This window comes from Euleptes europaea, chromosome 2 (genome assembly GCF_029931775.1).
Source record: "Euleptes europaea isolate rEulEur1 chromosome 2, rEulEur1.hap1, whole genome shotgun sequence".
Lineage (NCBI taxonomy): Eukaryota > Metazoa > Chordata > Lepidosauria > Squamata > Sphaerodactylidae > Euleptes > Euleptes europaea.
The window spans coordinates 50,092,102-50,119,835 of NC_079313.1; the positions used below are offsets into that span (position 1 = coordinate 50,092,102).

Consider the following 27,734-nt stretch of genomic DNA (forward strand, 5'->3'; position numbering starts at 1 on the left):
CCTGGGCAGACGCCGCCGCGAAGAGGAAGAAAGATGGCGTCGACGAGCCGGTCAGTAGGCGGTTGGCGGGCGCGGAGGCGTGCGGGGAGCCCTGAGGCCGGCGCGGGAGGTTTCTGGGGTGGGAGGCAGAGAGGCCGCCGGGGAAGCTGCTACTCCGCCCCTTAGGCTTCCGGGCCTTTCCGGGCGCCCCTTCGTCCCCCCTGACAACCCCCGCCCCTTTGTGGCTGCTGCCCACCCTCGGCCCGCTTTCGTTTTCTTTCCAGCGGCCTCCTGTCGCCTTCGTCGCTCCGTTTCTTCCTTCCCAATCGTTGCCCCCCCCCCCGCTTCAATCTGATTTCCGTCGCCTCTCGAGAGGAGGATCGTGATGAGGTCTCCCGTGTCTTCCTCAGCAGGCGTTGGCCGGGTCGCACCGCCTTCCCTGTCGAAGCCAAAATATAATCCGACTTGGGGAACAGCGTGTTCGCATCCTTTGCGTTCTGAACACTTCGTGTTCTGGTTCTGTCTCATGTCTATGCCGGATTTCCGACGTTGTGAGACGTTTGTTTTTGCCAAGGTTTAACACTGTGACGCAACGTTGCTTGACTGGTCAGCGGTCCGCGCTCTGAACGCGGCCGCTCTGGGCCTTCTCGCTAAGAGCCACCTTCGTTGTGGAATAACCTTCTCCCAGCTGTCCATCCCAGCGCATAGGGTCTGTTATACTTTGAAATGCTAGATAGGACAGTTTGTGTTTACCTGGAGTTTGGTTCTGTACACACACACACACACGCACACACACCATGTGATTTTTTAAAAATGTACATGAAGTTTGTTAATTAAGTTTGGTAAAATAGTTATATATTTTGGCTATATATATTTTTTAAAAAATTGTTCTTGTTTGCTGCCCATGAAGCCTTTGGGTAGAGAGGCAGGCTGCTCATCTTTTAAATAAGTAAATAAAAAACAAGTGTAGAAGAGCAGTCCTGGGCAGATGTGTAGGACTGAATAGAAAGTCCCTTTGGTTGACCAGTTGCCACTTTGACGGGGTAGGGGAACCAGCCTAGCCTGCTGTTCCTGTTTAAACAACGTCTCGATGTGTAGAAGTCAACAGGCCAATTGAACAGCGGGAAGCCCTGAATCTGTTCAGCCCTTGTTGTGCTTCCTGCTCAGAGGAGCGCCATGGGTTGCTGTATTGGTTTTCCAGCCATAGCTATGGCCCTTATGTGTGGGGGGAATCACTTGTTTTGCTGATGAGTTCTTTGGCAGAGTCATCGAGAACTGGGTCTGGTTTTACGGTGTTTGTGTAAATGCCACATTATAAAAAGGATCAATCGATTTATGTGATGCATTATTTTTGACCAATCTTGGCATTGGGCTGCGGATAGAGAAACCATTTTAGACCATATCTCTGTGCTGTAGGTCAGAACATCTTCTCATGTTACATCTATAATTTAAGGTGTTATGGTAGGGAAAATGTGCACATATGCTATAAGTTTTTGATAATTGTAATTTTAAAAGAAATCTGGTAATTTGGTGGTTGAGAAAAATGTGTCTCTGTTTAATTAAAATGGAGAAAGGAAGACAGGTGACATTAATTTAGTTCATATTGACTTCTGTAAAATAAAACTGCTGTGAAAGCTGACAAAACAGAAAAGGAATATACATATAAACAGCTTGTTTTCATGATGTCATGTAGACAAAGGCTGTGTTCAGCTTTCAAGTGAAGCTTCAGCTAAGCTCTGATTTGCTACAGTGGGTATGAATATGGCCTTTTCATTGTACTGGCTCTCTCCATTCTCCTTCCTTGTGCAAAGTATGCAAACAAACTCCAGGTGCTTGTGACATCCGCGTGCAGGCACAAGGGTGAATTGGAGCTTTTTTGCTGCCACAAGCTGGGGTTCTAAACCATTGTTTAATCCTGACTGGGAGGGGGAGAGGCAGAGAAACTAGAGTTCACTTGGGCACCTGCATTCTGGTGTTATGGACCATTGGATTTTTTCATGCAAAAAGGGAGGAAAAAGGAGTATGACAAACAAGCTGTGTTCATGCTTTATGATGTCATACTGGAGCTTAATTGTGGTTTCGTATGATCTCTGAGCACAGCTAAAGTTAAACTGTGTAAACAGAATTCATACTGTAACAGCCAATTTCCAGAGGGATGAATGAGTTAAAAGTAAGTTTCTGCAGGAGCACTATATGGTACATACTTAAAATATTCAGTGAAGTCATTCTTAGAAGATTACCACTCTAAATACAGAGATCTAAATATAAGCATCTTTTCATCTTCTTTCTGTTCTGTGAGGACAAAACTCCACACCCATAAAATTCACAGTTGGGCAATATTCTGGTTCCTCTAACTTTCTTCATTATGACCACATAGCTGGTAGTTTGTGCAGTTGGCCTAGATTATGACCGTGAAACAGATCATTTTGTATATTGCATTCACTTACTAATTTACTCTTGCTGACACTATCAGCAAAAGCTCGTTGCTCAATTCTGTGGCCAAACATTGTTTTCTCTTCCATGAGATTGGGTTGATTCTTCAGAGTTGGCTCCAGGATGCTGACAAGCTATGGAGTAAAAAGTATTCCTCATTCTCTTAAGGTCAGCAGTTTATCTGGTCCTATGCTCATTACTTGTACTACCTTTAAAGCTGGTTATAAATTTAATTGCCATAATGTTTTACTGGTAAATACCAAAGCATTGTGTATACTGTTTAGACACATTGTGGAATATTATTATGGCTAAATTTTGATACCCACAAAATAATCAAAAAGCTCAGGACACTGCATATTTCTTTTTCTGGTATGACTGTTTTGCTGATATGCTGTCTCTGTACTTTATGAGCGTTCTGCAATATGGCAGCTGATTCATTTATTTATACCTCACTTTTCTCCCAGATAGGGACACAAAGTGGCTTACAGTATTGTTCTCCCCTCCTCCAGTTTATCCTTACAACAACTACCCAGTGAGATGGTTAGGCCGAGAATATGTGTGACTAGTCAAAAGATACAGGGAACTTCCATGGCAGAGTTGTCTGACACTCTAACCATGACACCAGGCTGAGTGACAGAAGACAAAGAATAGATTTTATAAGAAATTCACTTTAAGAATCTCTTTAAAAGTAACCATAGAAGCAAAAGGCCTCTGACCTGGATAGCCGAGGCTAGCGTGATTTTGCCAGATCTCAGAAGCTAAGCAGAGTCGACCCTGGCAAATATTTGGCTGAGAGATGTCCAAGGAATACCAGGGACATGATACGGAAGCAGGCACTGGCAAAACCACCTCTGAAAATCTCTTGCCTTGAAAACCCCATCAGGAGTCGCCGTAAGTCAGCTGTGACTTGATGGCAAAAAGAGAAAAGGGGGGGGGGGAAGCAAAACTGGTGAACTGATGAGGGAAGGTCCCCAGTTCAAATCTTGCCTCTGCTGTGAACTCACAAGGTAGCATTAGGGAAGCAAGCCACCCTATCACAGTCTTAGATTGCCACCATCTGCCACATGAAGAAAATGCTGGCTTGTCTTACAAAGGTATTGTAACAGCCCTGTGCGTGTGAAATACTTTGAGCACAGAAAGCACTATGTCAATATTAAATCTAATCCACACGCAATGAATACATTAGTGCTAATCAACAGAAGAAAAATTGTTTAATATAAATAGATATTTACTTGTTCATGAATGTTAGTTATTTTTTCTTTAACATAAATGAACTGATTGAGCTAAAAATTGTAAACATTTTAGATTAAATTCTAATCCCCCCCACATTTGGATGATGTGACAAGCCTGCTTTTTAACTATTTGAGATAGGGGTGCATTGGTGTGACTGAAAATTTGGCAGAGCAGATGATACTATGAGATCTGAACATTTGACATTTCTCAGTCAAGGTGTTATATTTTATTCCTTCAGCAAAATTAGTTCTTAGGTTTGTTTTTTAAACATAGCATACTCTGTTATACTTGTTTGCTGTAACAAGATTGTTTCCCTTAAGCTGTAATCCCCCCAAACATCTTTAAGTTTTTGAACAGCCAAAAATGGCAAATAGATAACGTCTATGTGTTTGAGACATTCTGATCTTGAGAGAAATAGTTCACTGTTTAAGATTATAAAGGTATGACTTTCTCCTTCAGCAGTCTGTAGCAATTATTTCAGTTATTTAAAACCTACCTTTCCTTCAAAGGTAGCTTACAACAGATATTCAGGTAAACATTAAAATGTTGCATTAATCAGTGAAAACTACGAAAATGAACAACAAGCTTAATAAAAGGCCCCTCCAATGTAACTTGTTATGGCCAAGCCCTTCAGTATCAGAAAAAGAGCTTTCAGAGTTGATCAACAAAAAATGTTCTCTGAAGTAAGACTGCTGTTCATTTCTTGCTGAAATGCCAGTAATGATGATATCCTCCTGAACTCGTTGGGCAGGCCATTTTGCAAAGCCAGAATTAGAACCGAAAGGGCCCAGACCTGGGCTGAAGAAGAGTGAACGTTCTCCCACCGTGAATCTCACATGCCCACTTGCATCTTTATAATTTAAAAAAAAGAAAAGTCGCACACTACTTTCCTCCTTTGCATACAAGTAAAATACTGTTGAAACTCAGCAATATCAAAGTTAGATGTGGGGCTACTGTTTAAACAAAAAAGTATTCTGCAGAAAATGTCTCACTGGGTATGTTATAACGCTCTAGATCAGGGCTTCTTAAACTTTTCCCACTCACGACCCCATTTCGGCCAAGGAATTTTTATGTGATCCCGGGTATAAAGGTATATAAAATAGGTTTACAAATCAAACATTTACTGATAATAAATCATAAAGAAACATTTTACTGTTGCCAAATTTTTGTGACCCCCACATTCAGTTACGTGACCCCATATGGGGTTGTGACCCACAGTTTAAGAAGCTTTGCTCTAGATTGCTGTCCAGTATATGTATCTGGTATTTGGGATTGTGTTACCATTATGGGTATATGTACCTGCATTAATTTTTAGGGTATATGTTAGATGTAAAATGATGATAGATGTGCTCTTCCTATGGGCTTCTGTTTCTGGGCTAATTTCTATCTTTGATTACATCAATAAATTCCTTAGTAGTTGCATATTAGATTTTTCAGTTAACCAGGATGTAGTTCATATGACATATCTAGTCATGTCGTTTCTTGAATTACATTTATAATATATTTGTCAAACAGTAAACTTTTTACAAGAACATTAGCAATAAATCTTGGCAGGTAAATGAGGGCATCTTCATCTTAAATAAGAGTTTTTATCATTCTCCTTCACAGTAGAATCTGCTGGGCTGTTAATGTTTGACTCCTTACATTTCCCATAAGTTCTTACATTTTCTTCCTGAGTTTCATGAAATATAATTGTTCGTATGATAGTGAACTTTCTGCTTACAGATATTCTTATAAAGAGTACTTTATCAGATTGTTTTACACAGTTCCTTAATTGAACGAGTACTTTTTTTAAAGGCATGTTTATTCTTAAGATGTTAGTTTTCAAATTCTATGCTTTTCAGAAAACTAAAATCTTAAAAATAAATATGCCTGCATCATTTTATATTAGAAGAACTAAATCATAGCATATTTTAATTGTATGTGCTGTATATTAAACTCTTTCAATAAAAAGCAGCTAAACTGATTTTTTGTGTGTGGAGGAGGAATCAATAAAGTGCTCTTAGTGAGTTGTATACAAAAGGGAGCACTGGGGTGTGTGTAAATAGTTTTCTGAAATGATGCATTTTTAGAAATGAAAAGTTTTTGCGGGAAAATAGTTATGGATTTTCCAGAAAAGTATACATTCCATAAATAATTTTATCCCATGTCACTGCAATATGATATGACATACAAAATTAAAATACTTAATTTATTTTTAAAGCTTGGATGTGCTTCCACGAGTGACATGTCCAAACCATCCCGATTCTATTTTGGTGGAAGATTACAGAGCTGGAGATATGATCTGCCCAGAATGCGGACTAGTAGTAGGTAAGTAACTTTGTAATTTTTCCAAAATGAAGATGAATCTCCTTGAGTTCTTCTTAAATTCAAAATAACTGCCTTTAAGGGTTTTATTCACTGAATTTTTTTTTACTGCTGTAAATAATTGAGTATTGTTTGATGGACCTTACCCTTTGGAGTAGTATCCCACATGTATTTATATTGGTAACTGTGTGGTCAAGTATCCTCCATTATATCGAAAGCATAAGGAGAGATTTGCTAAACTTTGACTGGAAAAAAAAAGACCAGGTTGCCCTTCCTGAAAGCGCCATCTCTCCAACTCTGTCTTGTTCGTAGTTCTTGAAGCCAGCCAGGTACTAGCCAATTTATATATTTATTTTATAGTCTGTCTTTCTCACTGAAACTTTAAATTAGAAAATTTAAAGGCAGTGAAATAGGAACGGTGTAAGACATACAATATGCAATGCAATAAGGTTGGATTATAAAATTAGAGAACAGTGCAGTAAAAACAGTATGAGATGGCATACCATAAGTGATATAAAACTGAGTTACAAAAAATGGACAATAGTGTAGTAAGAACAAGGTAATACATGCAATAAATTGTGCCGGTAAACTACAGCCCTAGTCCATTTATAAAAGTGACCTCCTTAACAATTCTTTTACACATTCTGTGGAATGATGGACGGTTGGGGACCTTTTGACCTCCTCAGGCAGGCTGTTCCACAAATTGGGAGCCACAGCAGAAAATATTCAGGTACAGGCAGCTGCTGATCATATGCATTTGCAGGATGGCACCTTCAGATAACTTTGCTCAAATGAACACAGCTGTTGCAGTGGGGCATATTAGAAGAAGCGGTCCTTGTGGTTCTCTAGGTCATGCTTTGCGATAGCCAATACCTTGATTTGAACTCAGAAATTACTTGGCAACTAATGCAGTGACTCCACAACATGTGTAATATGCATACTCTGCCTTGCTCCCTATAATAAATAAGCTGTGGTGTTCCAGGGTGTCTTCAAGGACAGACCCATGTAAGAGTGCATTACAACACTGTAGCTTAAAGGTTACGTTGGCCTGGATCCTTGTGGCCAGATTGGCCCAGTCTAGGATGGAAGCTGTCTTCTGGGGTAAATGAAGATAGAAGAAAGCAACTGAACTATAGCTGAACTAATTTCTGACTTGCAAAGTTGTAAGTTTCCACAAGCCGCTCTTTATACTGGTCTGGGAAGTTCACCTGGAGCTCTGCAAGATAGGCATGGCTTCTCCCAGGAATGGAACTCTCTAACAGCACCCAGAGAATCTTTTGACCAGCCCCATTATCCCAATAAAGCTTTGAATGAGAACATTAATCTGCAAACCATCTTCACTTACAGTTGGCTGATACTCTTCTTTTTATGACCGGGGGAATAGGGTAGGAACAATACTTATTGCTGGCTGATGAAGGAAGATGTGTTTGGGGGAAAAGTTGAAGAAGTAAAAAAACAAAACACAAGATGGTAGTGCAACCAGCATAAGAGGAGACTATTAACCAGATAATAATTACATTCTCTAAATCTGTAACAACTTTACCATTTGCTGTAACAAATTTTCTAGTAGCTAATTCCTCAGTTTGCTAGTGGGAAAATAGGCCCCCATATTTACCCAAATCAGGATAACAATTGTGGATGTAAAAGCTGTTTGGCCAGATCTGTGTTAATTTATTTGGGATCGTCTGCATGGCATAGTCTTGCTTCTAGTCATCACTATGCAGACTTAAAAAATGGGTAGTTTATTTTATGCTAATGAGCTATTTGAACTATTTAAATATTGGTCCCCTTTAACACATTGATCAAGCATCTTGATTTCCGCCAATATTATTAACTATAAATATTGCAAAATAAGTGATTGATATTCTTTGAGCAGAAAAAGCATTTTAACTGATCTTTAGCAAGTTGTAGATGATTATTTTAATGTGATAGAGATTTTAATGAGAGGTTCTATAATTTGGCTGATAAGTACAGTGTTTCTAATTATCAGATGTAACTGTTTCACAGGGTGGATTTGATTTCAATCAAATCGATTTAAATCACTAGTCAGTAAGACTAGATTTTCACGATTTAAATCACTAGTCAGTAAGACTAGATTTAAATCAGGGTTTTCTACACAAACAGCACTTTTCATTATGTTGTTTCATTCAGGCCACCGGGCCTTGCATTTCTTGGTTGCAGTATTTGCATTTTTTGCACACATTTCTACCTTACCCATAGGTAGAGGAACTTCATTAAAATATTCTCAGACTGGGTCTCTTTTACGGCCTGCTGCCATTATAGATTTTCTCCTCCGGGGAGAAAATAATATGGTAAACCTCAGGCTATACACACAAAAATTTTAATCATTGATTTTTATCCACCCTGCTGTTTCAGGATGTCTGAGTGATGTGCTCAAGGTAGCCCAAGCTCTTCCTTCCTATAAGAGTCTGGTGTCTGCTTCAGGCCAGCATTTAACAGAAACAAGAACAGATCAAAATGGATGCTGAATCCATTTTATAAAGTAATTATTGAAATTATCTGTATGTGTCATATGGTGCCAGCTATCACATTTAGCTTTCTATGGCTTGTGTAGAACAGCAGTAAAAGATCCCTTGTTACTTATTACTAGTGAGTTATTTTTGTGCAGTTGGAGGTGAAATTGGGCTATGCTGTATAGAACAAAAACTACACCCATGACTGAATTGACGTTAATTTGTTTTATGTGATTGCAGACTAGGAAGGCCTCCATTGGCTGATTCCTCAATCCCCCTACATTATATGGTGCAGTTGTGACATTAGTGTAAACACTGGATTGAGGTGGTTGAGCATGGGTAGGTTTGGTAGCTTAGATTGATGTGAATTTATTAGTATTCTCACCCATGAATAAAAGTGATTGAATATAATTTGCATGTGGAACAGGGTCATTTTATTTAGATTTAAACAGTGCTATAGTGGCTGAGAATGGGGTTGGTGGTTTGGAGAAGCCTCTGCAACACCTGCAATAAGACACTGCTGGCCTACCTTACGTAGCTGTGGTAAGGATAACTGTTTGATTGTGAACTGTGTGTTAACTGAGGAGCAATCTTTGGTCAGGCTTTTCTTAATAACTATTATCTGTTTGTAAAAATCTGTTGGCTGCTTCTTTAGGACTAGCTCAGTGCTTTTCATATTTAAATGTCACTTCCATTTTCAGCATCTGTTCTGTTCCTCATCAAAATGAGAACTGACAGTGCCAAGTAATACTACTAATCCTGGCCCAAAATTAATGATGAAATATTCAAGTTTTACCTATGCCTGATTTGATAAGATGTGTAGGACATGTAGCATAGGGGAGGAGCAAAAGTTATGCATTGCCAGTTCACAGAAGAGTTTAAGACTAAAAGTTAAGGCTGAGTCCCTCATTGCATCCCTTTATTTAGTATCTTCATCTGAAGAAGAGTTTAATGCAGTAGAGAAAGATTTTAAATCCTTGTAAACCTGATTTCCAGAATATGAAGGGACAGGAACATATTTCTACTGCAAGGAGTATTATAATACAGAAAAGATGATTAAGTACTGGCTCGGAAACAGCATCTTTTTCTCTGTTGCCTGTTCTGAATAATAATGATTACTTGTAAGAGACAAAGCAAATAAGTTGTTATAACCATAGGAATCCTTCTAGGCATTCGATAAGCTAAAACAAAGATGTTTATGAAAGGTCTCAATTTAGGACTCTGAACCTGCTGAATTTTGAAAATAATCAACAACTTTGACACCCAGCATGGCTGCCAAAAACATCAGTGCATCATCTCAGAACCAGGCATCACTAATATGGTGCCATTTGGGGAGCATCACAGCAAAATCTTGGTTTTATGCTTTGAGGATTTTATTGTTTGATGTGTATGCATTTGTATCAGTGATGAATTTGTTTTATTATTAGTTGTGTTATTTATGAATTTTCTGCTTGTTAATTTTGATTTATTTTGGGTTTTACTCTTAAATATTTTATACTGTTGTCCTCACTGAGTGCCAAGAAAGGCAGGGCATAAATGTTCTGAAATCACGGACTGAGGCATTGGTGTACTTCATAGTTGGATGGCCAATGGATAGAGCTTACAATTTGAGTCTCTTAATTTGTATACAAGAAATCAGCTTTCCAGTCCATATACCTTTTCTTGATGACCGCTTCACAGAGTGCACATTTTTGTTACGTGAAGCATGAAGTAGCTCTGACAGAATGCTATCAGTCCTCAAAATCTGCTAGTTTTACTATAACCACTACCATTTTTAAATAGGATAGCGACTAGAGCGTCTTTTTACCAGTTGCATTGTTGCTTTAATCATTTATATTTGTTTATAAGGCCCATTGTGGTAACCAAGATGTCCATGAAAAATGCTAGCAAACTTTGTCAGATCAAAATGCTTTACTGTTTATATGTGTCAAGTCTTGACTTGGCTGTTTATATGTGTGTGTTTATGTGTGTGTGAATCATTTAAGTAAAATTCTTCAAGTCGTCTTCATGACATTTTTGTCTTAAAAAAGTTTTCTCCAAGCCAAATACTTTAATAGAGGATGCTTCTGTGATAGTCACCCATATTTGGAATGGTTGTCGTCAATATAAATGTCAAGTTGATGTGATCATTTTATCAGTCACTAGATGGCAGCACATTCCCTAATTAACTCTTCAAAGAATTGTTGTGGAGCTGTCTGCTTCTTTCTGACAATCCTAGACTTTAGTTCTGCTTTTGTACAGTTAGGAATAAAATGGCAACACAGAAATCCACGATGTGGGATTCTGACCTACTGGTTTGAGTGGCTTGAGCATGTGGTATATTTCTAGGGTGCTATATTTTGGTGGTCTGAGGTTTCCTCTCCTGGATAACATTTCTGTTTAGTGCTAAATAACAGAATTGTGTTCTGTTAATTAAGACTTTGTGATTGTATGTATTGAAGATACAACTAAGGGCACTCTGCCTGTACCTGGCTGTAATTGATTTCAGTGCTTGGGCACTGTAAAAAGGTGAATGAAAGGGCAAATTTCTCTTTGAAAACAATGTTTTCTTTTGGAAGACTTTCTGTCAAAAAGTAAATCAAAACCTTGATTTAAAACTGCCTCTGGCATTTCAACCTGAAGGATACAAGAACACCTCAAGCTCAAAATGCTCAAAAATAGAATGTCTCAGCTGTCCTCCAAAACTGCTTCATTCACTTTCCTTGGGAATGCTATGCTCAGTCTTGTCCAGAATTTCCTCTAATTCTCCGGTCCCTCTGAATTCGTTACAGGACCCTGACTCTCTCACCTCAACAGTATGAACATTTTCCCCATCTATTTTTATTTGTAATGTTCCTTTTCAATTTTCTTGCTTTGTTTGCTTTGTCTATTGCAACCTCTTGTTTTCTGACCCTTTTAATTACACCTTGATTTATTTCACTAAGGCTGCATTCTTGAAAGGGGGGGCGAAGCTCCTTAGGAGCCATCGTGACCCTGTGATGGTGTAGGTGCCACCTTATCACAGAATAAAGTGGCATCTTCACCAGTGAGGGGGTAAACAAGCTGGTGTCGGGGGGCCGCGGAGCTGCACTGGCCCCTTCTGCCAGTGCAGCCACGCTGGTAAGGAATTCTCAAAAGGGAAAGCCCACACCTGCATGGCCTTTAGGCAGCTTCCTAATCCCTTTCGCTCTGGGAACGCCCCTTCTTGCAGCGGCATTGCTGTGCCACCTTTTTTGGTGGTGCAGGCCTGTTGTCTGCAATGAGGACTTTTTTGTTTTATTTTCATTTATACTGTTTTAAATTTCTTTTCAGTGGCTGGGAGCAGCTCAGCTACTACATTACAAATCCAACCTCCTGCTTAATGCAGGATCAGCCTAGAGCATCCCTGACAATGTTCATCCAACCACTGCTTGAAGACTGCCAGTGAGGGGGAGCTCACCACTTCCCTAGGCAGCTGATTCCACTGCTGAACAACACTTACTGTTAAATTCCCCCCCACCCCCCCAATATCCAGCCGGTACCTTTCCACCCATAATTTAAACCCATTATTGCGAGACTTATGCTCTGCTGCCAACGGGAACAGCTCCCTACCCTCCTCTGCCAGCCCTTCGAATACTTATGATATACAGTGGAGCAAAATTCCAAGAAAAGTCACTATAAATAAGTGTTCAGTGTAATACACCAAAGAGACTTATTCAGAATAGATTAAGTATATTTGGTGTATTACACAGAACACTTATTTTTAGACAAGTGTCTTTTCTTGGCAACTGATGACTACAACTTTTGCCAAAGTTGGCAGTGATAGAACACACTTTTCATTAGAGCAAGGATGGTGCATAATCCACAAGAGGGCAGATCCTTGTGAGTCATATAGGTCATTCCCACTTGTGTGGAAAAATATGACGACATCGCTGTGCTCAGTGTTCTATTTATAAGCCAGCCAGAATTTCAAGTACGTTTTGCTTTTTTTAGATGCAGTAAACAGAAACGGGAGTTTGTCTTGAAGTGAAGTTATTGCTAGGCCTTAGAAGGAACAATGCTTAATCAAATATTTACGCAGAGGAGGAGTGTTCTGTCTCCAAATTTCAGTTTGCAAGGGAATTATAGGATTGGAAGGATGGTCCCTTGCTCTCCTTGGCATATATCATATGGGCTTCTAGGGAGATAATCTTGCTTAGTAAAACTTAAAAACAACAACAATTATTCAACCACAGGAATAGATGAATCATAATAAAACTATATTAAATGCTGCTTCAATGGTTGCAGTATCTCTACAATTCCACCTCCTTATTTGATTTAATTGCTGTAATCCTGTTCCAGGGTTAAAAAAAAGTACTTTTTACAGTAAAAGATGGCTATTTAATTTATGATCTTGAATATTTGTAGCCAGTACCCATCTTGAATCCTAGAGCTGACAGGATAGCTGTTGAACATTTCTCTATTACATTTGTATACAACCTTGAGTCTTAATGCCATTCTCTACCTGCTGATGGCCTTAAATATTATCTGTTGTATTGATGTAAGGAACAACTTATACAAATTCACGGGTAGGGTGCATTTGTATGAATATCCAAATCAAACCCAGGAGGCTGTTAAGAAATTCCTTGGCCATTATTCCTGTTGCTTGATGTTATCAACTTGGTATCATAATTCTCTTGAACAAAGATTGTAAAGTAGTATATTTTCCATTTTAAGGCTCACTTTAATGCCCAGCATGAACAGTCTTTGCTATATTAATTGTTTCTTGCCTGTTCTCTTAGGGGGAAGCCTTTCTGATTCATGATTTGAAAAATAGCTTCTACATCATAATGCCAGTATCTGGCATACTTGATGCTTATGAAATCACAGCTATATCTGGATTCTTTTCTAATGACTGATTATTTCCTTTTGCTGTAGTCTTGATCACAAGCCAGTGGCTGAATATTTGAGTGCACTTCATTAGCAGCAAATCAGCCTTTACAGTTTATGCTAAGCTGATTTTTTTATACTAGGAATTTGTTGTGCAACCAGAACGTTCTCTGAATTCTGCATATGTGGTTTCTCAACTTAAAGTACTTTTTAGGGGGGCCATGGTTGCAGAATTATTGTTTTTTTCATCTTAACGTGATGTGAAGTCATCATTTTTTAAAATCCCCAGCCGCAAAACAACCCCTATGGCTAAATGAGCGTGTTTATGAATAGTTATAGTGTAACAGTTTGGAGTCTAACTGAAATGTCTCTGCTTAGTCAAAAGGTGCATTTGAAAGGTCTTCAGGTTCTGAACTTTCAGTGAGACCTTTAAATGTTTATTTTAAAAAGCTATGCACGTGTTTATTTTGCAGCATTTATAGTCCACCTTTCTCCAAAAGAAAGTGTGTGTGTGTGTGTGTGTGTGCCATCAAAAGTCACAGCTGACCTATGGCGACCCCGTAGGGTTTGCAAGGCAAGTGAAAGTTCAGAGGTGGTTTGCCATTGCCTGCCTCTGCATGGGCTGAGAGAGTTCTAAGAGAACTGTGACTGGCCCAAGGTCACCCAGCAGGCTTCATGTGGAGGAAGTGGGGAATCGAACCCGATTCTCCAGATTAACCACTCTTAATCGCTATACCACATTGGTTCTCAGGGCCTCCAAAAGAATAAAGGTGGATTAAAGAATTTTATTTTATTAGCAATCTACATTTCAAACAGATTGGTGGAATTTACATTTTAGGCTGCTGGTTTCAGAATAAGAATGGTGGTGTGGTACATAACAGTGTGTTCATCATTTGCAATTGACTATCTGTCAGGTCTCTATGAAAATTATATGCCACCTTTTGTGTTATGGGCAACTGAAATTGGCAAATTATAAAGTTTCTGGTCGTTATATTTTTTAAAGGTATACCTGAGTGCCTAACTGTATTCCCATAGTAACAGGCTACTTACTGAATGATCTAGAAAACGGCAATTATAGATGAGCTTGACTCAGTCAGAGCTCCACGTGCACTTGAATGCCCCATTACTGTCTGTGACAGACAGTCACTCTGTCCCCTGCCATAGCAAGCACGGGGACAGTCTCACTTGAATGTGTGGAGCTGTCTCACACCTGCGTTTGAATTGCATTTATGAAATACTGGTGTTTAGTAGTTGAGAGACCCATTTGTAAAATCTTAATATTATTGGTATCGTTGTAGTTACAGTTATCAAAAATCTTCTTGATAGTATTTCATCCTATATGCTTGGAAATTGTGATGCAGTCCTCCCAGAATGGAGACTTCAAACCACCTGCAGGAGGGCTACAAATATTGAGACCATGGAAATGACCTACTGCTCTTGGAAGATGAGCAGTGGGTGTGAATTCTTTCTCTGGGCCCCAGATTGGAATTCTGCAAGCAGCTCTTGAAGGCACACTGCTCAGTTGCTGTCCTTTGGGGCAGTGCCTAAAATAGTCAAGTGGGCCCTTACCTGTAGAAGATTAGGGCCTGCTATATCATGTTATAATCTCCACACTTCGCTCACCTGCCTATAAGATGGCTGGCACTGTCTTGGGGATAAGAAGTCTGTCTTGTAAGCTGAGCTCAAAGTTTGAGAAATATTAGTTGAGCCCAGTGGTGACACTGTTTCAGCAACTGTTGGGTCCTGGGTATGAGATACTACAGAATGTATTCGTGTAATTGTGTGTGTGTGTGTAAAGTGCCGTCAAGTCGCAGCCGACTTATGGCAACCCCTTTTGGGGTTTTCATGGCAAGAGACTAACAGAGGTGGTCTCCCATCCAAATACTAACCAGGGCTGACCCTGCTTAGCTTCTGAGATCTGACGAGATCAGGCTAACCTGGGATTCGTGTAATTACAATATTCTTATTTGCTTAACTCATGTGTGTATTGATAATTTACGAAGTGCTATCAGGATTGCCACCATATAGACTCTCCCTCTGGAATTCTTTCATACATGTGCCCCCCACTTCCTACATTTTATCCTTGTGCTGTTAAATGGTTGCTGCTGAAGATTAGGAAGTCTTAATATTGGTTAATGACTGAGATTTCAAAACCAGAGGTGATAAAAGCTTTTTGTGTATTCAGGTGACAGAGTCATAGATGTAGGGTCAGAATGGCGAACGTTCAGCAATGACAAAGCAACCAAAGACCCATCTCGAGTTGGAGATACCCAGAATCCACTTTTAAGTGATGGAGATTTGACTACAATGATTGGCAAGGTAATATTTAATCAAAAAATGTAATGTCTTAGTGCCATGAAAACATGTACAATAGCTGTTTCATAATCACTTCTTGGTGTTCTCTGCATCTTCTTTGTGCATTTAGACTAGGAGACAGCATTCATTGACCTTCCTTGGTGGTATTATGGCCCTCTAAAGCAATCTTCTACCTTCCCAAATACTCAATAACTTGTGTAGTATAGAATTGGAATTTCCCCCCTCAAAAATAAAGAATATAGAAAGAAGGAGAAATTAGGATGCAACTCGTTTATGTTTCCTTATCTGCTGCTTTTTAGGGCACCCAAAAGCCACTCTGAGTTACTTAAACCAGTCTAAGCAACTGACGTGCATTCTGGCACAACGACTAGAGATTAACATTGCCAAGCACCATAGTATTTATTCCCTCAATGCTTTATGAACCCCTATCTGGTTCTCAGATATTTATGAAATTGGATGCAGATGTACTGAACATGTTGGGTGAAAAGAAAGGAGAAGTACTACTAGACTTGGGCACATTGGGTCACTAAGGCTATTTTCAGCATTGGTGACTAGTTTTCCTTTTGAACCATTGCTGCTTTCCATAACTGGAAGAATATCATGGTCAGGTGTGTGAATAAAACAGAGCTGCAGTTGAATCCATTTTGTATGTACGTATCAAAGTTTAATTTTTCCTCAGTGTCTTAAGCAACATATTCTTTCTGGAGAAGAGCTGATATGTGACCAGACTGGATTGACTATTATTAAGACATTGTCAGGTTAATTAATACCACTGAACATCAGAAACAAATAGGGGTACATTCTAGTACGGTGATTGACTTCGGTTTTTCCTGGAGTCTGTTCTCTTATTCTTAAGAAAATGTGGGAGCTTTTGCCTTATAGGCCAGCATAGAGGAGTTTCGTCCATTAGTCAGTGGTGTGTTGTCAGTTGCCTATTTTATGAAGCCAGAAATACTCTTCTGTAGGTGGCAGCAAACCTTTAAACTGAATTTGGTATTATCTGATAAAAATGGGGGCAAGGCCTCCTTGGTTCACAGAGTTCATTGCTGTCCAGTGCAGAAAGGCAAGCTTAACTGCTGGGGCAGGGGTGTCAAACTCAATTCTTACGAGGGCCAGATGTGACAGGCCATGCTTCACCAGCCCAGATCAAGAGTGGTGGGGGGGTCTCATTGAGGTGGGGGTTTGCCTCGGCTGGCTTACAGGCCGGATAAGAGCTCTCAAAGGGCCGGATCCGGCCCACAGGCCTTATGTCTGACACCCCTGTGCTAAGTCTGTCAATTGGCAGGACATATAATCTTGTATTGCAAAGTGAAGAGCAGCTCCCAAATATCTACTAATGAGAGAAGCAAGCAATCTTATGGCATCTTGATGTTATTGTGACTAGAGATATAACATTTCTGGAAACTTTTAAGCCACAGAAAAAGTATTTCTCCCTCTGTTTTTTTCTGGGGAAGCCTTCCAGAAATTTGGGGGAAATTTGAAATATATGCAATACTTATTTTCCTGTCAAACCAAAATTACTTTTATGGATCTAACAGCATAAAATTTATCATAACTTAACATATAAAATTGTATTATTTAATTGACTTATTTAATAGTAAAGCAGTCTTCATTTTCTGTTAGAAAAGTTACAAGTATACCCAGTACTTGAAAGAGAGCTGCAAACTGCTGCATCCTATACATATCTTAATTTTCGCCATCTGAGAGGTCTAAGACAAAGAAAATGAAAGTCGAAAAGAAATTCTGTAGTGAGCAAAAGAAAGTGTATTATCTGGTCAAATACTCTCAGTCACAGTATTTAGGACTACCAGCATATTTGGATATTAAGTTAAACTTCATAACATTGAAAACACTGAATTTTTTAATCATGTGTTATCATTAAGCACATTATGTACATGAAGTGCTTCTCTGAGCTTTTTTTGTTTTTTGTTAAAGAAAAAAAAAGCTCAGTGACCATAGTAAAATGTGGAACTGATCAACCTTTACAAAGTTATGTAGTACCTAAATGTCCACAATAGCTATGAAGAGCATGTGTTCTCAATAGTGGTCAATATTTGAACAAGTGACCTGAATAGTCTTCATGTTTATTTAGTAAAATCAGTCAGTTGCATCAGTGCAAATCAATTTTTGACATGTTTTCTTTGTCATGGCTCCCATAACATTGGCCACAAGACAGTTTGCTCATCAAGCAAAATCTGTATTTAAATGGAAATGCTTGATGAGTTTATGCCTGGTGATGTGCAAGTCCAGGAGAGCAGGCCAACTCTCCATATGCTAGATTCTTGATTCATTCAGAGATTCCTGAATGGCTCATCTTTCCCTATTCGGTATCTGTGATTCCCTGCATGAACACTTTCTAAAATACTGTAGGCAGTGAAGGGCATTCCTTCATATCCCACTGGATAACCTGTTGTGTAGACAAATATATAATGTCATATTTTCTTACCAGACATATAAAGTTCACTGCACCAGAAGGAAAGCACAAATTGGGTGTACATAGAACACATTCTAAATTTGCTTGTCTAGAAATCAACTGTTTTGGGAACAGAAGCAGTAAATTATTTTTCCCATTCAAAGTATTTTTGAAGAAACAGATCCCCCTTAGTGAGATGAATATCAAAAGTATTGTGGTGTCCTGCAACACACAGCACTGTGCCAGGAGTTCAATTGAGTTCCAGCTAGTGTCCTAAGAACATGGGTGGTAGGCATGCAGGACTGGAGGTCTTCCCACCCACCCAGAGATGATTCACTGCTTTTATACATCCTTTCTTGAATGCCCTTTTCCGCTGGTTGAGGTAGAATTTCCCTCGTGTACTAGTGAGGGAAAGGCAGCCAACCACACTTTGTCTACTCACTGCAGGCTTCTTTGGAGCAGTTCTTTTGCATACCCTGTGAGATGCTTAGCAATTTCAGGTCCTCCTGAGGTTTCTCTTACTCCTTGTTGGTTCTTTCTTTTTTGTTGACTAGTTTAGGGGAGCTTAACTCTTAAGAATTCCATGAGTTCTGAAAACCAGGTCACACTTTAGTGTGTATGTGTGTCATCATGCTATACCTCCTAATATCAGAAGATATTAAGCCTTGCCATGTGACTCGAGCAGTGGGTTTTACTCATTGCCAGCTGTCTTTGTCACTAATACATAAGACATATTCACAAGCTCATTTTCCTCTGACCTATACCATAAACACAACTGGCTTTTCTGGGTGGTGTGATTCATTTAATGGCATTGTTCTAAAACCATGCAGGTATCTCTGATCTCATGTAAAAGCCTAGTGCAAAAACAGATCAACAGCCCAGCTTCACTGACATTAATGGAGAACCCATAGAGGGAAGCAGGATGTGATCCATCAACTTCCTTCATATAAGTGGAGCAAGGCTCCTCGCTTAGTGGAAGGGAGTTGTTGGATCCAACTCAATATCTTGCCTCCCTTCCAAATTGGGTTTTAGTAAAGGCTCTGTCTTGCTGCTTCCTGTAAAAGACCATCATGATGGCAGCAAGTACCGTACCCCATACGTCCTCTTAAGTGTCTTACTTAGCTGTGGTCACCAGCACTGATACGGGAGATTTCCATGCGAGCAGGTGTGCCACTCTGCTAATGTATCACCTCATGAAGGCTAGGGTGGAGATTCTTGTATCAGCCTCTGTAAAAAAGGAAATAATAACGGGCCAGAATAGCTCAAGGATAAATGAAAGGGAGGTTTCAGAATGCTTCATAATGTACGAAGTATTTTACAAATGTTGAATTTTAAAAGTACCAACTGCCAGAGAATGTAATAGTCTCATTAGGAACAGCCTGTTCAGCTTTTTCCATGTGGAAATGGGTAAAACAATGATCGCTCCCTGCTGCAGTGTAAAGGCTATAGAGCCAATCCATTTTCTTAATTGCTAGGAAACTGTAAGAAAGTCTGCGTATTGCGAGTAGTGAATTGTTCATTCCTCCCTTGCCCTGAATATTCTTAATGCATATCAGAAATGCGATTATAAACCTTTCTTCTACAGGGCACAGGTGCAGCTAGTTTTGACGAATTTGGGAATTCCAAGTATCAAAACCGCAGGACAATGAGCAGCTCTGACCGTGCCATGATGAATGCTTTTAAAGAAATCGCTAGCATGGCAGACAGGATCAACCTCCCCCGAAATATAGTTGTAAGTTCGTGTCTCATTCTCTTAAATTGTTCTGGCATTTATTTAGTTAGCATAATATAATGAGCGCATGAATTTTTGATATTATTGCTAATTAAATGGCCCAGAGTTAATTAAATTTTGTCTGCTTGCTTTGAAGGATCGAACAAATAATTTATTCAAGCAAGTGTATGAGCAGAAGAGCCTAAAGGGAAGAAGTAACGATGCCATTGCCTCTGCTTGTCTCTATATTGCCTGCAGACAGGAGGGTGTTCCACGGACATTTAAAGGTAAGCATCTAGTGTCACATGTTTCAACGCTCCTGGCTGACCTCTGTTTAACTAGCGCAGACCACCACGTTGTAGTATAGTATTCAAGAGGAGTAAAACGAAGCTTCCCGTTCCTGGTGTCTTGTATGGTATAGATTGACTTTAAATGTAAATGTTTCAGGAGGAGAAAGAATTATTGGTCGTGCCTCAAAGCTGCTATGTGATACAGATTGATATGGATGAAGGGGACTGAAGAAGCTGTTTTTTTTAATCAGCCAGTACTGTCTGCCATACCCACAAACCTGCAGCAAAGCAACTTGGATTGTGCCACTTTCCAAGCAAACTGAGCTAGGCAAAGTGACAAATTCTGGCCCTGTCCTGTTGGTTGTAGGGCTCCTAGAAGCATGTTTTGAGTATCTGGCCATAGGGTGTGAGTGTATCTGAATACAGCATCTTCTTTCTGCTGTATCACAGGGCCTAATCCAAAGATAGACAATGTAACTTGTAAGTTTTACAGCTAGGATTGCTTCAAGCAGTGCCAAATATAGCTTCCTTGCTTCCTGGGAAGTCCAGTTTCCATGTACCTCTCTTCCTGATTGATGTAATCTAGTCTTTCTTTCATGCTTTCAGAAGGAGGAGTTGAATTCCCTCTCTTCTAGGGGACGGTCTAATTTCTGCCTTCATATTTGGTGCTAGACAGATTGCGGTTCCATAAAATTGAACAGCTGAAACAGTAGCTCTTTGACTGATGATTATTCCTCTGAGGTTAATACTTCAGTGTGTTTTAGTGGAATGTTTCTAAAAGTGGATTTGAGCTCATTGGGTATGTAGACTGAATTATGGGATCTTGCTGTGAAAATTTAGGATGCTGATAGCACAGTAAGAAATTAACTTAATAGTAATTTAAAAATTAAGCTTTAATTTGCAATGAGGACTCAAAGTACTGCCCTTATATTAACCCGTGAACATTTTGTTTGTTTTTAGAAATATGCGCTGTCTCCAGAATTTCCAAAAAGGAAATAGGCCGATGCTTCAAGCTCATTTTGAAGGCCCTGGAAACAAGTGTGGATTTGATCACAACCGGAGATTTCATGTCCAGGTTTTGTTCAAACCTGGGTCTTCCTAAGCAAGTCCAGATGGCAGCAACACATATTGCGCGTAAAGCTGTGGAGTTAGACTTGGTCCCTGGGAGGAGTCCCATTTCGGTAGCAGCCGCAGCTATTTATATGGCTTCACAAGCTTCTGCAGAGAAGAGGACACAGAAAGGTAATCTTCCTTTTTCTGCTAAATCTTACCTTTGCATTTGTGGGAGTAGTAATTCCTCTGAAAAGAGAGAGACCTTTATGCATAAAAGCATAACAATATCTTGCTTTTACTTTGGTCTTAAATGCATCTCCTCTTCAGCACTTAGCCACTGTGTCTTCCTTTCTTTCCCCCTTTGGGGTAATTCTTGAGTGGTCAAACTATGCCACATTTGCCATACAATAGTCACAGTGAGTCTTCTGAACCTATATATGCTCTTATGGAATTAGAAATATAGTGTATTAAGTGATATACTTATAGTTTGCATTGGCAAGTGCGCCCTCATAACTAAGATGCCAAATTGCATGTAGCACTGGTTGCTCTGGATGACTCTAGATGTGTATTGCCTGGCTAGTATGATTAGTTAGACCTCATTAGGACCCTGGGCTAACTTCACAGTCTAGTTTTTCTCTACGTATTGAGTGGTTCCCAGGCTGAAAGTAGCTCCTAGAATCATACAGTTGGAAGGGACCACCAGGGTCATCTAGTCCAACCCCCTGCACAATGCAGGAGTTTCACAACTACACCCAGTGACCCCTTCTCCATGCCCAGAAGATGGCCAAGATGCTGTCCTTCTCATGATCTGCCTAAGGTCATAGAATCTGGTTGAAAGATTGCACCCAAAGAGTGCTTGTTAATGGTTCCTCATCCACTTGGAGAGGAGCGACTAGTGGAATGCCTCAGGGATCTGTCCTGGGCCCTGTGTTGTTCAATATCTTTATAAATGATTTGGATGAAGGAATAGAGGGGATGCTTATTAAATTTGCAGATGATAGTAAACTGGGAGGGGTAGCAAATACGGTAGAAGACAGTGCCAGGATACAGGATGATGTTGACAGGCTGGAGAATTGGGCTAAAACCAATAAAATGCATTTCAACAGAGATAAATGTAAAATTCTTCACTTAGGCAGGAAAAATCAAATGCATAATTATAGGATGGGGGAGACTTTTCTTAGCAGTAGTGTGTGCGAAAAGGATCTTGGGGTCTTAGTAGAACAAACACTGAACATGAGTCAGAAGTGTGATGTGGTAGCTAAAAAGACAAATGGGATCTTGGGCTGTATCAACAGAAGTATAGTGTCCAGATCATGCGAAGTGATGGTATCGCTTTGCTCTGCTCTGGTTAGACCTCACCTAGAGTATTGAGTTCAGTTTTGGGCACCACAATTGAAGAAGGATGTAGACAAGCTGGAACGTGTCCAGAGGAGAGCAACAAAGATGGTGAGGGGTGATGGCAAGACAAGATGGCTGAATATGCAGTGATGGAAAAACTATCCAATTTGTTAAAAGGAGAACCAATGGAAGAATTCCAGAAGAAATGGGCATTTTATTATGAATATGCAAAATGTAAGGTGTAATACAGTAAAGTTAGCAGAGAAAAGTATTTAGATGTATAGTAATATATATATATATATATATATACACACACACACACACACACATATCTCCTAAGTGGTTCAAGTTGAAACGATTAGATAATTGACTTTTATGTAATAAAAAGTAGAAATAGAGAGTGCTGCAAAACTAGAAGGGAGATAAATACAATCAAAAATGGCTATTATAAATATTGCATAATTTTGTAGAATTGTAAAAATAGTGGGAATAGCTAGGAATGCAATTATAACAATAGCAGATATAATGGCTATGATTATAGAACTTTACATTAAGGCAGATTAACTTTTCCTTTTTTTAATGATATTAAATGCTAATTTTTGTAAAGGCTATTTACCAGAACCCCAAAAAGGGTGAAAAAATACTGTGTGAATGTGTATGTCTGTTATTGTTTTGTTTGTTTTATAAAATACATAATAAAATGTTTTTTTAAAATGGTGAGGGGTCTGGAGACCAAGTCCTATGAGGAAAGGTTGAAGGAGCTGGGTATGTTTAGCCTGAAGAGGAGAAGACTGAGAGGGGATATGATAACCATCTTCAAGTACTTGAAGGGCTGTCATATAGAGAATCGTGCTGAGTTGTTTTCTGTTGCCCCAGAAGGTCGGACCAGAACCAACAGGCTGAAATTCAAAGAGTTTCCGTCTAGACATTAGGAAGAATTTTCTAACAGTTGGATCGGTTCCTCTCCTTCCCTGGAGGTTTTTAAGCAGAGGCTAGATGGCCATCTGTCAGCAATGCTGATTCTATGACCTTAGGCAGATCATGAGAGGGAGGGCATCTTGGCCATCTGGGCATGGAGTAGGGGTCACTGGGGGTGTGGGGGGGGGTAGTTGTGAATTTTCTGCATTGTGCAGGGGGTTGGACTAGATTACCCTGGTGGTCCCTTCCAACTCTATGATTCTATGATTCTAATCAGCATTGTTGACAGATATCTGTCTAGCCTCTGCTTAAAAACCTCCAGGGAAGGAGAGTTTACCATCTCCCGAGGAAGCCTGGAGATGTATTAATAAGTTATAGATCTTTTAAAATATGTGTTATGGCTATGCTTGCAAGTCTCTACCATGTGACATTTGCCTAAGTCCACAAGCTCAGACCTCTGGAACTCCAGTTTGGATATCTCGTGACCCTAATTGTGGTAGTTCCTGAAAAGGTCTTTAAAGAAGTAGTAGTAACTTTCACAGAGATCACTAGATCTTCTAGCCGTGGATTACTAAGTAAGAAGGCACTGGCTTTGCCCCCCCTCAATCCTTTCTAGAGGGTCCTGCCTATGATCTGCACAGTTGCAATTCCCTATGTAGAACTCCATAAAATTCTGGAAGAATAATAGCTTCAAACACCTCTGTCTGTGTACTTTTTAGAAATAAATAAGTAAGAATTTAAGTCACTGTGCTGGCTAAACAGAGTTTTCGTAAAGCCTGGCTTCCTCTGCTACTAGCCTTGCCTCTGAATGTGGTATAACCTGGAACAGAGTTTCCTTTGACCTTAAAGCTGGGATTGGGAACATGGAAAAAGATAGTGCTTCAGGAATGTAGGACACAGCCTGTCTAGGGCCTGTACTGTTAATGCCAGCACTTTGAATTGGCCTAGAAACGGACTAAATATGGGTACAGTATTGTTTCATTGGTCACCCCAACAAAATCTTCAGACTCACTAATAGAATATTGGCTTATTCACGAGTTGCTTATTTCTTAAGAAATCTCCTTCTTAAAGCATTTTGAACAGTCAGAAGCAGAACACTGGGAGAAAAGGGGGAAACATGGAGGGGGAGTTTATATTCTGTAGGTTAAGAGTTGTGCTTTGGAAACTTCTTGTATCGGATCCATCTCATGGAGGTGGTTGAAGGGATATTTTCCTAGCAAACTGTTGATCACTTCCAAAACCCTGTCTTTAAGGTAGGGTGACCCTTGTGAACAAAACACATTGCCGTATAAGGGGCCAGTGGAACGGAATGGGAGGCAATTTTGCTCAATTTCCCCCTCCTAACTGTAGAGTGTTTTTTGTTTTTTATAAGGGGTTCCCCTACCATCAGAGGCTTTTTGGTACAAACAGTAAGATGCTGGGGAAAAGGGCAGAGTGGATCTTTCCCACTTTCCAAGAGTTCCTTGGCTAGATCTAGCCCTTTAAAATTAGTAGCTGTACTTGTTGGTTTAAGGATAGGCCTTCCGGGAGATATAACCTAATCTTTTCTGACTTATTTCAGAAATTGGTGACATTGCTGGTGTAGCTGATGTGACCATCAGACAGTCCTATAGACTGATCTACCCTAGAGCTCCAGATCTGTTCCCAGCAGATTTCAAATTTGACACCCCTGTGGATAAACTGCCACAACTGTGAAACTCCAAAGGCTACTTCTAGACCCTACAAGAGTTTGATTTTTGACTTACAAAAGAGGCGTATAAAGGAATTATTACTGAGCCTTCCCGTTGCAGAACTGGTTAAAGGATGTGAAGAATGCCTAGCAAAGGCAGGAGCAAACATTCCAGGTGTAAACAAGATCATTTTGTGGCATCTTTTTCTGTATATATTAGTGAAAGTAACTATTTAACAACCATTGCAACAAGCTTAATTTCCTATTGTATGTATGTAGATTTCTTTCGTAGAGATCGCGTAAAAGGTATTTTGGAAAATATTTTGGAAAATATTCCAAATTCTGATTCCTGAATAAACTGTTTTCCAAAAACATTTACTATCCTGGTTTCAGTGTTTCTGATTTCATTCTAAACAAGTACAAACTTGGTGCAAACAACCCTTTTTTGAAACTCGTCCATTTCGTTTGTTCCTGGATCTTGCCTGGGGGTGTTCGTATTATTTGCTGGCAGCTTGATTAAATGCAGTATAAAGAATGGACAGCTGACTCAGAGAAATTATAGGTTGCTACAGTGCTTTTTGACCATCTTGGAAAAGAAGTCAACTATGCCAAGGATCTGACATTATTCTTTTATGATCAGTTTTCTTTTTTCATAAATTGATAAACAAATAGCAGAGTATTGTCGAAGGCTTTCACAGTCAGAGTTCATTGGTTCTTGTGGGTTATCCGGGATGTGTAACCAAGACCACGGTTACACATCCCGGATAACCCACAAGAACCAATAGCAGAGTACCTCCTGAGCAGAGTTCCATAATTTAACCTTAGTGTTAAGGGAATTAGATGGGGTCTCCTGGTTTTAGTGGGGAATTTAGCTGCAGAGACACTTAGAACACTACAAAAGGTTTTCAAGCCGAATCTTGCCTAATGTATAAGAGGGATGAGCAAGTCAGTGGAAAAAGCTTTCAATAAAGAAATGTTTGCATCAAAAGAAAGTAGTTTTATTGAAGGGGTTTAAAAGGGGTACAAGCACACACAAAACACAGTATGAGAGCATACGCACACACAAGATCTATAGGACAAAGGGATAGAGGGAAGTTGTACCTGTCAGAAGAGGACGACATCTGCCACATTGCAAGGTGCAGGGCACAACATTTGGATCCAAAACGAAGTACAAAGGACCATAGCAAATGGTGGCTATATTTGTACCCAATTTCTGCCCTGGAGCAGGGTGACTTCACCGGCAATGGTGATCATGGTGAGTGGACAAAGGCTGATTGCTTCTTGATTAGTTTAGTCATTTGAGTAAGAAAAGACAAGGGAAGGTGTGAAACAATACTCTAGTGGTCATGATCTGCCATAGATTTTTAGATGGAGAAAGATATTCTGAGACAAGTTCCCAAGAAAGACAGACAGTCATGAGTCATGGGTGGGTTGATAAGTTTACCTTGCCCTCTGGCCTTGAGGAGGGAGGTTCAGGGAGACTGAAGGGAGTTTGATTGTTTTCCAAACTCCAGCATGATTAGCATACCTATTGCAAGGAGGTGGACATGAATGCAAAGGAGATATCTTTCCTATTGTATGAGGTTTGCACCTGGCATTGACGGGGGAGGGGGGCACAAAGGACTCCTGATCTTGCCCTGTCAGCCTGTTCAGATCTATCCCCAATATGAGTGCCAAGTGATGGCCATTTTGTCTTTGGCAGCAGAACAGTGCCTGCTCTCGTGCTTCACTCCATGCCTACACCCCTCTCCCGTGAGTGCCAGGTTAGGCATAGGGCAGGTAAGTGTCCAAATATTAGTAGTCAATCAGAGCTAATCTAACCACCGAAGCAACAAGTTCTTCAAGATGGGGAATTCTTGGGAGGTAGAACGTGTGGTCTAAAGCAATTGTGTATCTTCACCATAAAACAAAGAGGCAGGGCATTGTGGCTTGCTGATAATGAGGCAGCTATTTCACCTCCAAAATTCTGCTTTGATGATATACCTGATATTGCAGATACAATATCAATGAATAAAGCAGCTATCATGCAAGTATGTAGCTGCCCATAGCAGTGAATTGTACCAGTATGCACACTGCTCCATTGCCTTGTATGCCTTGCGATTTGAACAATACCTAAAGATTATATGTTGACCTTGAATCCAGGCCACATGCTTCCATCACAATCCCACAAAATGTCAAGAGACTATCATCCTCAATTATCTGACTAGGCATGTACAATTTTGGATGCTGATTTTGTCAAGTTTCTGTAAGTATCAAAGATGGCTTGATTAGAAAGTTCAATTGTTAGTTGCTGGTACAGATGTATCTGAGAACTTTGAATAGTTAAGTATTCCTTTCCTCTAAACTAGACTTAAGAGAAAAGCAATTCAAATGATGCAGTGACATGTTTTTAAAAATAAAAATAGTTTGAGTTTAGGAATTCCCAGATGAAAATACAGATTCCAAGCAATTGAATTTTAAAATGTAACCCATGTATTTTAGGTAGGGATACATAAGGCCCTGCTGGATCAGACCAAGGCCCATCAAATCCAGCAGTCTGTTCACACAGTGGCCAACCAGGTGCCTCTAGGAAGCCACTAACAAGATGACTGCAGCAGCACTATCCTGCCTGTGTTCCACCGCACCCAAAATAATAGGCATGCTCCTCTGATACTAGAGAGAATAGGTATGCAGCATGACTAGTTCCATTCTAACTAACAGCCATGAATACCCCTCTCCATTAATATGTCCACTCCCCTCTTAAAGCCCTCCAAGCTGGCAGTCATCACCACAT

The 27,734-nt window shown here is 39.9% G+C and overlaps 1 protein-coding gene across 1 annotated transcript; it reads left to right on the top strand.

The window, feature by feature from the left end:
• On the top strand, window positions 1-25,260 carry GTF2B (general transcription factor IIB). The gene is made up of 7 exons (XM_056845633.1): window positions 1-50; window positions 5,849-5,955; window positions 15,439-15,572; window positions 19,568-19,714; window positions 19,851-19,980; window positions 20,944-21,225; window positions 24,854-25,260. The coding sequence occupies exons 1-7, from the start codon at window positions 34-36 to the stop codon at window positions 24,985-24,987; spliced, it is 951 nt and encodes a 316-aa protein (XP_056701611.1). The 5' UTR covers window positions 1-33; the 3' UTR covers window positions 24,988-25,260.
• The last annotated feature ends 2,474 nt before the right edge of the window (window positions 25,261-27,734 follow it).